This window comes from Fistularia commersonii, chromosome 31, assembly GCF_037954325.1.
Source record: "Fistularia commersonii isolate RoL2024-O1a breed Wild chromosome 31, RoL_Fcom_v1.0, whole genome shotgun sequence".
NCBI classification, from domain to species: Eukaryota; Metazoa; Chordata; class Actinopteri; order Syngnathiformes; family Fistulariidae; genus Fistularia; species Fistularia commersonii.
This window is the reverse complement of record NC_141314.1, coordinates 8,350,059-8,365,208: the sequence shown is the minus strand read 5'-3', so window position 1 is coordinate 8,365,208 and position 15,150 is coordinate 8,350,059. Positions and strand designations below refer to the sequence as shown.

Sequence of the window (15,150 nt, the reverse complement as noted above, 5' to 3'; positions counted from 1 at the left end):
AATTCTTCAATTGTTCAGTTCCAAAAATGTTATTTTGCTACTGTGAACCATCTATCAACCACATTAGACACACAAGAAAACTGTCATGAAAATGATTTAGCCATTTTAGCTTAAACACCATTTCCCAGACATGTAACTGATTAGCATCACTCAGTTGTAATTATAATATTGGGTACATCATATTTTGTTGTCAAACCCCCAAAGTGATGACCTGGTTAATTTTCCCTATGAGATATCTGCTCATCAGACTTACAGTTTGCAATTGGGTTTTCAGAAATACATCCAATATCAAAACAGAAACTAAAGACGCATGATGTGCCAACATAAATGTATCTGCTGAAAAAATCCACTATCTCACTCAGGGAAGGTTTTCCCTATGGCTATTCAGAGTTTTATTGGTCTCACCACATTTGAATGACATCAAAATATATTTAGCTCTCTTTATATGTGCCTGTATGTGTCACCCAAAGACCCCTGTGTTTCCCCATGGTGGCTCAGTGCTTGCTTGTAGTGAAAATGACAGTAAACAGTTATGGATGACTGCAATTGGCAGTGAGCCTTGACCACAGATAAAAGTTTTTTCTCCTCTGTTTCACTTCTCTTTCTGCCTGAAGTTTTAACTGGTTGTGGGGATTACAGAGTGAGCGAGGCCTCTGATTGCAGCTAGTAATTTCAAGATATTGTGACATAGTCAACTGTTTATGCTTTGACTTTCAGAGTCTTTCTGTTTTTTGTTGTTATTTTTTGAATCGCAAGACTCTCACGGTAGCTGAAAACTTTCCCTTTTTACACTCAGCTTATTTAATGTCTTTCCCAACACCGGGCATGCAATCCTCCTGACGAGAAGAAATACACATTTTCACTTAGGACAAAATGTTTGGGTACAGACTGTTTTTTGACCCCCCTCTCAGTTTAGTGTGTAACATTCTTTCTTTGTGGCATGTGTATCACAGTTGACTCATCTCACAGGAGTGTGAGGTTAAACCGGCTGGAGAATTTTTACACTCTATTGTGACCGGTTACGTTTCTGCCTCAAAGGCCCCCCCAGGCCACCCCCGCCCCCCTCACAGCTCACAAGTGACACCGTCAAAACAGTGTAGATGTGGATCTGCTGGGTCCAACATGTTAAAGTGACAGTAAAGTGAGAATGAGGTCACGGCCTACATGACAGCACGTGAAGCCGAGTCCAAAAATGTAAACGTTTTTTTCTAATGCTCACCAAAAAATGTATTCAACCTAACATGAATCTCTTGAGTTGAAAGTAGATGTTTCTTAACTGGAGAACAAGAAAAAAAAAGGCTAGAAATGAGACAAGGGTGTTGTTGTGAGCCCTGAGGTGCCAAAAGACAGAAAAGTGTTTTTCTCTGCTACGGTCCACATGCGATCACACCTTTAGTTCAAAGCAATAAAGGAGAAAAAAAAGTAGAATTTAATATTTTGATATACAATCAAATGGCTGGTTATGAAATTATGATACAACAGAGCTGCATTTAAAATGAATACTTCCATTCATGATTATCTTAATAGTGGCAATGTCAACCTCTCTAATTTTCTATTATTATTATTATTATTATTATTATTATTATTAAGAAATTGTCATCAAAGTGCTTTATTATGATAGTATTTTTTCACTTGTTTTTTTTTTTTTTTTTTACACTTTATTAATCCCTCTTGGGACATTAACCCATCATGGATGAGCAATGAGCTGCTGGCAGCCACTAAGCAGCGCCTGGGGAAAACAACTATGTGATAAGCCCAAAAGAAAAACAAAACACAAACACTGACACATAACGACTGGGACTATGTTTCAAAGTAATTGAATATACAGTGAAAATGCACAGAATAAAGCAACCAGGGACGAAGCGCAAACAAACGACAGAAAGCAAAGTTGTAGCACCGCCTGTTTTTGATGTCTGCGTTGTAAGAAAAAGTCGCCTTCCTCATTGTGATAAAGCAGTTTTGCAAACTGTAAGTCAGGGACCAAACCGATAAACAAAAAGGGGTTTCCATTGTCTTTGTGAGGACTTTGTGTGTAAAGCAGTTTTGGGAACACATGACAACTATCTGTTTCAGTCAGGTCACTAGTGAAACAAAGCTAACCGGTTGAGCTGACCCATCTGCTGTTGTCTTCCTGGTAGGCCGGTGTTTTGTTTCTCAGCGTGTGGAAATTTACTGGACTTCAGATTTCTATACAGTGATTAACTTTTATGGTTAGCCTTTGCTCTCGGGGCATTGAACACTATGTACCTCTGACTAATAAAAACAAAGAATAAACTTTTATGGTCCCGTGTCAGATATTTACTTATTATCTTGTTATTTGTCAACTCTCAGATGAATAGGCAAAATAGGAATCTAATTAATCGCTAACATCATGGAAAATTTGGCACATTCCTTATTTACTGACTTGCTGATATTTTGCGCAACTACTAAAAATGAAGAAACACAATACCAGTTGTAAATGTATTCAATCTTTTGGTTTCAATCTTTGTCAGCTTTGGCTTTGTTTTGAAATTGCCCTCCCTGAATTTTTTACAATGTATACAGTGTTCCCAGAGGTCACCGAATGACAGAAGAAAAGTACTTATCAGTAATTGATACAGGTGCGACAATGACAATTGTTCTGCCGAAAACCAAACGCGTTCTGCTCACTATGACGGATATTCAAAAGCTCACCAAAGCAACATGTGACGATAACTTACTCGAGAATACTCGAGAAAACTGAGACGCATGCAATTTCCTTGGTCCGAATGGAATCTCATCATTTCCCCCAAATGTATTTATCTGAAAACTGACGCCCCTGTGTCTGTAGCAGATTTAATTTGGATTATTAAATTACCATTTAAGTCTTGTCGTATGTGATTGCAACCCACTGTGTGACATCACACCTCGGATGACATACTATATTATTGTTTTTTGTTGTCGAAAAATAAACCTTTTGTTGAAAAGTTCACCACTGCCCCTTTTCCCCCCAACTCTTTTTTTTTATTGTACGATATTTCATATTTGTACCTTTTATACACGTCTGTATCTTCTGTTTAGAGTCTTCTTAACAATGTTTACATATACAATGTTTCCATGTCTATAATCCATCTATTGCGATGTGGGTCTTAAGAGCAACGCAGTTTCAATCCTCTAAGTGTGCAACATATGGTAGTATTGACAAGGTTGACCGTGACTTTGAATGCAGGATCAGACTGCCCACGGCAAAATAAAAAACAACTGCCTCTTAATAAACTTATTATTATCTCAAATGTCAGAAACATGTGTCCTTTCAAGTAATCCGTCCCTCCCTTACACACTAAAATCACATAATCCCTAATCCTCTTCATCAGTCCGGGTTTTTTTTGTACTGCATCGTTTCAAACCACACGAAATACAAAGCGCCATTATTTACAAATTGAATCGCATTCGTTGAGAGATGCTTGAAAATTTTGATTTTGCGCAATTACTGTCCAAACCTTTCACTTTTTCACTCTAACACTAACCCTAACCCAAGTGTACAAGGATTCAACGTGTTCATTGGCATGATCAATGAAACTCTTTGCTGTCAAGAGTGAGCATCAGATAGCATAACAATGTCAATTTAGTAACATAGGTAGTTTACTAAAATTCTAAACTTGCAATCTAAACTTCGCAATTCAGCATGTGGGAATTAAAGTGCAAATAGAAAGTGTGAGAATTGTTAGGTTAACGGTCAGTGCAAGCAGTCCAGGACTATCCTGACATGTTGACATACAAAACAACATTTTATGCAACAATATCATAAGGTCATTTCAATGATTTTGTGTCAAATCTTTAAGTCAATCTTGTGTCAAGAACATCAAATCTTGTGTCAATCTTTAATCTTTAAAACGTACAATGTAATGCAGATTGAAAGGTTAACATCAGTAGATGCTGCTGCTTGCACTCTGCATTGTTGTACTCTGTTATTTGCCAATTTTGCACATGTTTATACTGTTTATATATTTATATTCTTCATTTTTATGTGTCGTTTATTTTTATTTTCTAATTTTTGTATTCTTCTGATATTTATGTATCTTACTGCTTGTACATTATTAACTACCTCTATTGCACTATCCGCTTTCCGCTATGGGAATTGAAAATTCCCCACTGTGCGACGATTAAAGGGAATATTCTACTCTACGCAGGCAGTCCATGACTAATGTGACATGTTTACATGTCTGTGGAGGTTCTCATTCAACCAGGTCATGCAGAATTTTTGGCAAAATCTTCTTATCTTGGCAACTGGACTTGAATTTCTTCACTTGAAGACATTTCCCCCCCTCATCCAAGCGGCTTCTTCAGTTCTAATGACCTATGGAGTTTCTGAGTAGGAATTCATTTTTTTTTTTTTTTTGCCAAAAACGCAGTTATATTTGGAAACTCCACATAGGCCATTAGAACTGAAGAAGCCTCTCGGATGCGGGGTGAAATGTCCACAAGTGAAGAAATTCAAGTCCAGTTTCCAAAACAAGATTTCGACCTATTAAATACATATGTTATTTTACGCAAAAATATAAAAGGACTTTTTTTGACGTTATGCATGGAAAAACCTTAAATAATTTCAATTCTTTTTTTTTTCATTCTTATTTTTACACAGGGATTTTGGAGTGCTGCTAGATACCTTCGCTCCGCACTGCGAACAGCTGGACACTAAAAATGGCTGCCGGACGGCTTTTGGCGCATGCGCAGCTCACACATCCTCCCCCCTCCTCCCACTTCTGCGCGCGAGTCTCGTCCCTACCGCGAGGCGATGACGTCTGCGAACGCTGGCAGGAAGCCAGAGAGGGGAGGGGCGGGGGAGGGGGAGGGGCGCCTATGACGTCACTAACGTTCATTCACAACCGCAGGGCCTATATAAAGGGGCTCGCTGCGCGGAGGAACACATAGTGTTACTGTAAACGCAGTAACGACACCGCCTGATAAAGTCGAAGAAGGGATAAAACAAGGGATAAACTTCAGAAGAGGACCGAAGAAGTTTTTGGGCGTTTTCTCCAGACTTTGTAGCGGTTCATTTTTTTTATTTTTATTTTTTTTAAAGAAACTCTTCAACCCGGAACAAAGGACGCGGCGCTCAGTAAACACCGCGAGAAAGTGTTGCCACTTGAGGAGCCCAAGTCGCAGCTTTATGTATCTGGATTTGACGTTTCTGTCCCGCCGCCCTACTATGGTCATAATGGAGGTCCCCGCCATCGACTGTGCGCGCCTCCGCGGCCTGCTGCAGGCCGACGTCCCGGGCTGCCTGGTGCTGGACTGCCGCTCCTTCCTCTCCTTCAACGCGTCGCACATACCCGGCTCGTCCAACGTGCGTTTCAGCACCATCGTACGCCGCAGAGCCCGCGGCGGATTGGGCCTGGAGCACATCGTCCCCAACGAGGACACCCGCGGCCGGCTGCTGTCCGGGGAGTACCGCTCCGTGGTGCTGCTGGACGAGCGCAGCTCCGACCTGAGCCAGGCCAAGAAGGACGGGACGCTGATGCTCGCCGTGGCCGCCTTGTGTCGCGACCCGTGCGGCGCCGGGGTGTTCATCCTGCAGGGTGAGTGTGTGTATATATGTGTGTGTGTGTGTGTGTGTGTGTGTGTGTGTGCATTTGTCTCCTAACAACGGAGGCAACAAACGCGGATTACAGCTGTCACCGCGGCAGCTGGCGCGGCCGTAAACAACCGAAATAGACCGCGCTTGCAGTTGTCACTTCTCCTTCGGTGCACCTTTTTAAGCTTTGCGTGCTCGTATTTACTTTTTTCTTTCTTCCCCATCGTTTTCCAGGAGGATTCGACGCTTTTTCAGCCGAGTACCCGGCTATGTGCACGAAACCTTCCCCCTCACAAGGGCTCAGTTTGCCCCTGAGCGCCAGCCGCCCCGAGAGCGCAGATCCCGGCTGCAGCCCCTGCAACACCCCCCTCTATGACCAGGTCCGTGTCAAACCGGTGACCTTCTCTGAGAGAGAGAGCTTTTCATTGATTACTGTATTTCAAGGTTGCTTATTGTCGTGTTTGTTCTTCTCTCTCGCAGGGTGGACCGGTGGAGATCTTGCCTTTCCTCTACCTTGGCAGTGCCTACCATGCCTCCAGGAAAGACATGCTGGACATGTTGGGGATTACCGCTCTCATCAACGTCTCCGCCAATTGCCCCAACCACTTCGAGGACTCCTATCTCTACAAGAGCATCCCCGTGGAGGACAACCACAAGGCCGATATCAGCTCCTGGTTCAACGAGGCGATAGAGTTCATCGGTGAGTCCCTGTTGTTATTGTTATTATTTTGAAGTTCCCACCCCTCCCTCGGCGTCTGAACGTGAGCATCTGTCACAGCTGTTACCCCCAGAACCTCCCCACCCCCACCCACGACTTCCTTTACATCACTGTGGGACTTCTGGATTTAAATTTAAAGGAAGGAGGAAAAAAAAAAAGTTCCCTCCAAAACTGACCAGCTGGCTAAGCACTTGTTTACCACAATGGCGGTTACATCACCAGCTCTTGGCCACAGATAAAGGGGACGCCTGGCTTTTGAATGAATCGCAAGGCAACGGCACCAAACTAGTTCTGCGGTGGATTGGCTGGCGGGGCTTGAATTGCCCCCCTCCTCCTCCTCCTCCTTTCCCCACGCCATTCTTTGTCCCGGCCAAACAAAAGGCAAATTCTCTTCGCTCACTGTCGGCCTTCCTCCCAGATCAATAGCCCTCCGCAGGGGTCTGTTCCCCTCTTTTGTACGCTCCTTTGGGAGAAACCCCCACCGGCTCGCACCCCCATTAACCGGGTTCCTTTGGCTTAATGAGCGCTGTTGGGTTTAAATACCGACTGAAATTGTCGCAAGGACTTTTGTTTTGTTTTTATCTCGTGCAAATACGCTTTTCTCACCTTTTTGTGTGTGTGTGGGGTTCTTTTTTTTCTAAATTGCTCTCTGTCATCCTTCCAGATTCCGTGAGAAATAAAGGAGGTCGCGTGTTCGTTCACTGTCAAGCTGGAATCTCCCGCTCCGCCACCATTTGCCTGGCTTACCTCATGCGAACCAACCGCGTGAAGCTGGACGAGGCCTTCGAGTTTGTCAAGCAGCGCCGCAGCATCATCTCCCCGAACTTCAGCTTCATGGGCCAGCTCCTGCAGTTCGAGTCGCAGGTCCTGGCCACGTCCACCTGCTCGTCCGAGGCCGGCAGCCCGGCACTCGGCGGCGGCGGCGGCACGGTCTTCAATTTCCCGGTGTCCATCCCCGTGCACACGTCGGCCGGCCAACGCTCTTTCCTTCACAGTCCCATCACCACCTCTCCGAGCTGCTGAGCCGGGAGACGCCGTCATTTCTCAGACTCTGAACTGCAACCCCGCGTCACGTGGCTCTCGGAGCACGTCACGAGTCTGTATTTGTTTTTTTTTTCGTTTGTTTGTTTGTGAACTCTGAACGTGCTGGTCTCACTGGACTGAACCGGTGTACTTTTCATTTTAAGTTTGACCTTTTTCGTCAAACGGACGCGTTTCTGCCTCTTCATTTCAGGGGGAGGTTGGCGATTACAGCCAGGCAGTATTGATGTGTAATCGAAAATGTGAAAGTCATAATGATCCTTGACGGATTTACTAAAAGGACAATTGAACGTATTTCTTTAGTGGAAGTTGGATGAATCTGAATGATCTTCATTCAGGCGACTGATTTTGATTTTGTTAAATGCAGGCGACCGCTTTTGCTAACCATTAAGTCAGCAAATTCGAGAGGGCTAACCGTTGTCTCAGGAATATTGACAAATCTCCTAAAGATGCCCGTTTTGTGTTGGATAGGAAGCGGTAGTAACGCAATGCCCCACCTGCGTGAAAGTTACTCCGTTCATTTGAAGAGCAATGAATGTATCCTTGGGAGCTGCGGCGGAATTGCCGCCGACTCAAATGCAAACACCTGCCTTCAGAAAACAAACGAAACCTTGACGACGCCGACGCGACAGGGAAAATCGACCATTAAATACCTCAAGTTTCTGTACTGTGTACCGCAGCTCTGAGACGGACAGAACCCCAGGAGTCTGAAGACGGGGGCAAGATAGTCCTCACCGACTGCTATCTGACATATTTATTAAATCAAAGTAATATATTTCTTTATCGTATATTTTTGTATGTTTCCTTCAAATGTTTTTATACCATCGAATAAATCCTTTTACTTCGTACTCGTCACGTGATCTGCTCATTTCTTTGTGTGCGTGACTGCGAGGTCACTTCCTGCCGCTGCTTTCTCAAGAGTCTTTCAACAGTCTTGAGTTTGTTCAACTCTGTTGCGTAAATATCTATCTACACGTCCACAAACCTACAAGTCCATTTCAACTCCTACACCTCCCACGTTCATGGTTACGACCGCCACGCATTTTCAAATTTCAACGACCTCCAAAGGAGCAAACGTTCACCTCGCATCCAGACAAAGGCGCCAGAAACCAACCGGTCGGCCGCCTTTGTCCGTTCAGTCTAATTTAGCTTCATGCGATGGAATCCCCTTATCTGCAAAAGGATTTTGTCCTCATAAGAAGCATGATGTCATGGCCTGCCATTGTTCGGGCCACACTCCTTTTCTATGAGCCCGTCGGAGGCCTGGGCGGCAGCAGGAGGCCTAAAGAATTGGCCGAGGAGCCCTCCCTCCCTGCGCGGCCACAATCGGAGCAGCTGCAAGGCGTTTGGGAAAAGTGTAACTACTAAAGAGCATTCAGGGATCAGTCAAGCAACCGCCTTGTGTCTTCTGCCTCACACATCAATGGGAGGTGGGGACGGCGACGGCGGTGAAAGGGAGAGGAATATGTTTGGGTTGCAAATTAGCTAAAACATTAGCTACGACACTCGATGGGGTGTGAGAAAAAAAAAAAAACTGTTAGTGCCGATGCCTTTATGTGGAAACGTGATTATTTCAAATAACAGAAATCCAGAAAACCAGATTTTCGCCATATTGGGGTTCTTAGTCATTTCATTGCAAACAGACAAGGAGGAAGAAGAAACATTATCCTTGGACGAAGCGGAGATGTGTTGATAATCTGTGATGAAAGACTCATTCATGACCTCAACAGTTCGCTAAAACAAGCTGTGCTTTGGGTGACATATGTGCGACCCCCCCTCTCTCCTTCACACACACACACACACACACACACACACACACAAACAGCCCACCCTGGCTTTATGTTCTGAGATTTCCTGTTGGCAGGAGTGTGTGTTTGTCTGTATGTGTGTGAACGTTGTTAAGCATCTTTTATGATACGATTAACGGCGGGGCGGCAAGAAACGGCCCCTCAGTCAGCTTCAAGGCCGGCGCTATTTCAAGTGCGTGTGTGACAAAATCTGCACGGGGAGCGAGATCCTATGTCAGTGCTTGATCGCAATGACGTTTTGAAATATACCTTGTAGTCTGGCTGATTCGAGTTAAAGGGAAAAGTACAAACTGAGATTGTAGTTTAGCTTAGGTTTGAACTCGCGTCTGTCATCATGTTACCGTCATATTGTCATTTTTAGGAGCCGTCGGCTGGCGGATTTATTGAATTTAGAAGCTCGATTGATTCCATCCCAAAGAAACAACAACTATTTAACATGTGAGAAACAGGCCGACGCCTCCCCTTTTACATTTGGTCAGCTATTTAGTTGCACAACATCCCCATGTGCCTCCCGGAGCTGCTCCAGCAAAGATGATGCCGAATCACGTTTTTTTTAAATCCCTCGAATGAGATGGTTGTCATTTCCGGACTGTGTGTGTGATGACGTCTCTCCAGAAAAGTCCCTTTTCAACACGGCTCTGTCTGCACCACAGGATTGGACCCTCATTTGTATGTATTTGCCAGCCTCGGACGTTACTATGTGGGACTTTATTTGATGAATTTGATAACCTTTGACAAGTCAGATGACTTTCAAAATATTTGGATAAGACTTGTGGAAAAATATCATCTCACACCTGCTCAAGTTTTTAGAGTTTCTGGTCGCAGTCTGGTTTCAGGCTGAGATGTTACAAAGACTGTGAATCTTACATCTTCCTTCTCCGCTCGGTCGCGATACGTTGGAGAGTTGATATGGTCCAAGTCGGGCTGTTCTGCCCCTCTTTCTGGACCCTCCATGCTGATCGGGACGTCCTTCGTCGTTCCTGTTTATCTGAAACGCCAACAAAAATCGTCTCTACAGCTCTGGTGATTGTTTATCTACCAGGTTTCTGTTTCAGGTTTTGATCGAGATCACGTATTGGTTGTTGATCGCGTTACGTCACCGTAAAGACGTGAGATAATATCAAACTGGTCCGATGCCGTCGTAAAGCCGATGTCTGGGGAAAGGCTGATCTGAAACAGCTCAGATCACCACTTTATACTAAACGGCTTAGATGACTCCAGAAAAAAATTTTCTTCAGACAGTTTTGGGTCAGTGACCATGCAAATCCATTGGTGAAAGCCCAGCATGAGGCCCTGTATGGTCTTCTTCTTGTCCGAGGATCCCTTTCACTCCAGTTCTGTTGTTTTTTTAAAGTTATTTTAGCCTAAAATGACAATGCTGATGAAGACATACATGAGAGAACAGTCAAGCCTCCCTCAGTGTATGGCACAGCTAATTATTTTCAACATCGCCGCACAGTCCTTGAAAGGGAAAGTATCCGGTGCAACCTCTCAGAGCTGTCTCTGCAACACCATTATTGTTTTCCTGCTTTCTTTCATCGGGTTCGGTTGAAGTCCGTCGTCTCTCATTTACATCCTTCCTGCATGTTAAAATAATATATTCCTGTCTTTCATCCTCTGCAAAATGATCACAAAGGGCCCTCAGATGATCTCCCATAACCGAGAGGACAATTGATATCCCAGTATCCAATCCTCAAAGGGCTTATTATCGTCTGTTCTTTGTATTTTGTCCCTTTATCTTTGAAATGAATGCAAAAGAATTACTTTCGGTGCCTTATGCTACCGCTACTGCCAGGTGTGTGTGTGTGTGTGTCTGTCCTCATCTGACTTTCCAGCCTTATGTGGATCCAGAGTATCCGCATTATGAATTATTCTTCTCAAATTTGTATTCATTTTTCAAGTGATTATTTCAAAATGATTTGTAGTAATTTAACACGCAAGTTCCTCATAATGGACTCAAGACCTTAAAACACTTTATAGCCTTGACTTTGACACTTTATAGTTTTATTTGTATTTCTCATCCCCCCCTTTTTTTTTACTGTTTATACAATTTCCTACTATTATTTATTATTGTTATATTTTACTTGAAACTCTGGCACTACAATTTCCTTCGGGATAAATAAACTTGTTCTTATTCTTATTTATTAATGTACAAGTTTACTTAACATTTTACTAGTTTCGGTGGATTTTTTTTGAATGAGATTTTTTGTTCTTTGTTCAAAAATATGGCACGGTAATGAAAGAAAGAAAAAAACAACAACGCGTGAATATCACAAGACACAATAAAACTGGAAGGTCATGGTAGCTGCAGCTGTGATTTTGACATGAATACCATCCAGTGTAAACCCTCACAGAGAAGGAAAGACAAATGGGCAACTGAGAGCCTCACCGAGGGAGAAAACGGCACATCAAGAGCTCGTCTTTTGGTCGTCATGAAACACCTTGGGCTGCATGACGAGCACAAACCAAACATTTGGTGCGAGCGACATATTCTGGGGAAGGAGGGGATTCAAAGTGCGTTGGAAGACGTGTGAAATCCCCTTTGCCAGTTGGCTCCACGAGGACTATTTAATCAGTTTTCTTTTCATTTAAATGCGGTATCATTTTGTAGAAGGTAATTGTAAGCCAAACAGCTCTAAATGTCAATCAAGTATTGTTTTCCTTGAGTGGATAAAGCAAGAGGGGAGATTTATTTTCTACTCACAAAGACCTCTATCTCTCACTCCCTGTGTTTAGAGAGCCCAAAGTGTGAATGCGACTCCAATCCTCGGTGACGCCAACCGGCCGAGCAATTACTCCTCCCTCGCTTCACCACACCTTGAAACCGGATTAAGTCTTTCTTACACACAGGCACACAATCACACTAACCAGCACACAATACCCTGACAGGAAAGATTTAGTCCATGCATTGATGTCACGGCAGAATACTCACCTGCATTAAAACTGTAAGAGGATTACTGCTATGACAAGGAGACCCGCGACATCCTGTTTCTGCAACACCGCTGTGGCTCGGTCTAACCTTCACGGCAACTTACCGACTTATCGACGCGCGCAAACGCATGCACAATCAGAACCACAAAATACAGTTTTCTAAACAGCGACGCTTCCTCGTCGGCGTTTGCGCCGGAGATCTCCGCGCGACCTGAAAAAATGCATTCGGACACGTTTGCACGACAAGTCGGCGGTACCAGATGCGCTATCTCACGAGGACACTGATGTAAACAGAGCCGTCATTTTATCTGTCCTGCGTAAGCCTGCTTTTGTGTGCGAGAGCTGATACAGGGAGACGAGCCACAAGCGATAATAAGAACTTGCAGGCCGCATTCCAAACTCCACCTGAAACTCTGCAAAAAATCCAGACAAGCTGCTGTTGCGTGACAGGAGCCAAGATAAGGCCAGATTCTTGACCTGATAGGCACAGACTTGCAGCTCAAGGAGGAGGAAGAGTGGAAAGGGGGGGGGCTTCTCTTCCTTTAGCAACACTCTCTGGAATGTCAGATGATGGTGGAAGTGGAGCTATGTGTCAGAAGGAATACGCTACTTACCTGACCTGTTTTATCGGACGGGTCATCACCGCAAGACTTATATAACGTTGATATCCCATAGTGTTTGTTGCCATACGGTAGTTCTGTGATGCAGAACGCCACGTTACACAACTCTAAAGGGCGGGCGGGACGGTGTCACGGTGATTAGCCCGGTTGCCTCACAGCAACAATGTTCTGTGTTCGGACCTGTCGGCAGGCTGGAGCGACCCGTGCCTTCTCCTGTCCAGGTGCTCCGGCTCCCTCCGGCAGGCTGAAAGTTAGGTGAGTTGGGTAGGTTGCAAATTTAAAATGGAGTAAACGATGATTTGTCTGTGTCGCTTTGGATTGCTGTGTGCAGGATAGATGCTACATAAATAACCACCCCCACCCCCCACCCCGCCCTGCTCACAACTCTAAATGTCAGCTGGGATTGCTTCCATCTCTTTGTGACCCTGGTCAAACTAGTGAACACCCATAAAAAGCATTCGAGGTTACTTATACTTAGCACACCTCTCAGGAATCCCTCAAGAGCCTCAGTCACCTCCCCGCCCCACCCGCCCACCTCCCCGTTCTCCGAACAAAGCCTGTATTTTTCCACTCACTGGAGGTTCTCAAGCAGAGGAGAGATCCAGTGTGGCGTATTCAAGGAATGCCTGACATCCGGTCTTCTGCGCCAGCTGCATCAGGCAGATGATGTCACATCCAAAGAACATATATATATAAATCACAAGCGGCAGGCTGGAAGATGCATTAAGGCATTTACAACTTGCAGTTGTTCCAAGTCAACAAATATTTTATTGAGTCTGTAAGAGTCCAGTTATGACATAACGGCAGATTGTAAGCGGCGACTAAAGCTTTGTCTGGGTTTTATCGGTGAACTATGATGTGTTTCGGCGTTTGTTAAATGGCTCGGCGGGAACCGTGTGTGTGCAGGCAGAGATTATTTACTGTTCCATTCGGTATTTGTGGAGGTAATAATGTAATACTGGAAACATCATTCCCGCTTCAGAGATATGGTGTCCTTTAACATGAGTATCAAAGATCTTGTAAACAACCGCAGGGAGCCAACGCCTGTTCCATGACGCCGCAGCCCAACTCGTATAACTCAAATAATTTCTGTCCACCAGCTTTGAACATCAGTGTAGCCGTTAGCATCATCATTATTTTATTATTATTATTATTATTTATTCGCTTCTGTAGTTTCTTTCTATTCTACTGTGTACATTCTTTGTCCTTTTAAAATCCTCGAGCGTCTTTCTCGTGCATGCCGTTAGCCGGGAGTAAAAGTTTTGTTATGCTTGAAGAATGACAATAAAAACTCTTGAGTCTGTAAGATAAATGATTGATTAAGGGAAAGTTCACTTAAGGCAGACTCAATAAACACATTTTATTGTTGTTTCCATGTGTAACAGTTATCTTTTATGTATTTCTTTCTTTCTTTCAATCTCTTCCAGATTCTGGTGTTTTCAGACAAAACATGTGGATTGTGTGTGTTTACATCAGAAGTTGTGCCTGTCATGCATATACTCTAAAAACGCTTTGTGTCATTTGGCCATTCATTTTAATAACTTATATTTATCATTATTTTACAAATATTGACCAAAACTCATCCTCTTGTGCCCGGTTTGGATCATATTTTCTGTATCTACCTCCTACAAGAAGGGGTTCCTGTCAGCTTCTATAAAATGATCAGCCATGTGTCTGATGCATGGACACACTTTCATCCAGGCCTCCATAAACGGCCCGGAATCTGCTTGAGCTTCGAGTGATGTTGTGTGTGAACGCCCTCCTGTGGATGATTGAGTGAATAACATAACAAGATTTACAAGAGAAGTCCAGCCTCGCTACCATGCGGAAAACAGTCAGTGTAATCCATCCATCCATCCATCCATCCATCCATCCATCCATCCATCCATCCATCCATCCATCCATCCATCCATCCATCCATCTTCTGCCACTTGTCCTGCACTCAGAGTAACGGGAGATACTGGAGCCTGTGTGGATATCATTATTATCATTACTATTCCTATTAATAATAAAATTATTATCATGATAATTATTATAATTGCAGTTAATAATAAAATTATTATTTATTATTATAATTATTATTATTGTTATTATTATTTTCCATCCATCCATCGTCTGCCTCTTGTCCTGCACTCAGAGTCATGGTGGATGCTGGAGCCTATGTGGATGTTATTATTATTTTTATTTTTATTATTGTTATTTTTGTTGTTGTTGTCGTCGCTGTTGTAATAATAATAATAATAATAATAATAATAATAATAATAATAATAATAATAATAATAATAATAACCTTCTGCTCTGCGTTGTTTAAATGTACTGCAAAGACTACAAGTTACTTTAAAGATTACAGCAAGTTTAGCTCCAAGGGTTCAACCAACCCTTTTCAGAACATGAAAATAATACTAAATAATGATGAGTCATTTTCAATTGTATTTTAATTGTATTTTTTTCAATCACATTTTTTCTTGTTTTATTTTTCTCACCTCAATGCTTTCTGGC

The 15,150-nt window shown here is 43.4% G+C and overlaps 1 protein-coding gene across 1 annotated transcript; it reads left to right on the top strand.

Moving 5' to 3' along the window:
* The first annotated feature begins 4,892 nt into the window (after nt 1-4,892).
* Nucleotides 4,893-8,140, top strand: dusp1 (dual specificity phosphatase 1). The gene is made up of 4 exons (XM_086178812.1): nt 4,893-5,537; nt 5,768-5,913; nt 6,014-6,233; nt 6,916-8,140. Exons 1-4 carry the CDS (start codon nt 5,129-5,131, stop codon nt 7,272-7,274), a joined length of 1,134 nt encoding a protein of 377 aa, XP_086034938.1. The 5' UTR covers nt 4,893-5,128; the 3' UTR covers nt 7,275-8,140.
* Nucleotides 8,141-15,150: the final 7,010 nt, after the last annotated feature.